Source organism: Dendrobium catenatum, unplaced genomic scaffold (genome assembly GCF_001605985.2).
Source record: "Dendrobium catenatum unplaced genomic scaffold, ASM160598v2 original_scaffold_277160, whole genome shotgun sequence".
Lineage (NCBI taxonomy): Eukaryota > Viridiplantae > Streptophyta > Magnoliopsida > Asparagales > Orchidaceae > Dendrobium > Dendrobium catenatum.
This window is the reverse complement of record NW_021595553.1, coordinates 1-252: the sequence shown is the minus strand read 5'-3', so window position 1 is coordinate 252 and position 252 is coordinate 1. Positions and strand designations below refer to the sequence as shown.

At 36.5% G+C, this 252-nt stretch overlaps 1 protein-coding gene across 1 annotated transcript; it reads right to left on the bottom strand.

The window, feature by feature from the left end:
• Positions 1-89: 89 nt before the first annotated feature.
• LOC114579093 (protein transport protein Sec61 subunit gamma-1-like) lies at positions 90-247 on the bottom strand (the record flags this gene model as incomplete). Its single annotated transcript, XM_028692790.1, has 1 exon — positions 90-247. A coding segment is annotated over one exon (114 nt), but the record flags the coding sequence as incomplete, so codon positions are not given.
• Between the last annotated feature and the right edge of the window lie 5 nt (positions 248-252).

Here is a 252-nt window from a genome sequence, read left to right as displayed (position 1 = left end):
CACATCAACCAAAAACGTTTCAGACAACAAAAGTCTGCACGGGCGGATCCAAAGAACTAATAATAAGAAAAAAAAAACAACAAAAAATAAACAAGATGAGATTTAATTCAACCTTATGATGAAATCAATTATCCTAAGTTGCTCCAACAATGATGTTGTTGATCGGAATAAAGATAAGCTTGACGAAAAAGCCAACAAATCCCATCACCACAAATCCAATCGCAGTCCGCACAGCCACCTTCGTGAATTCTG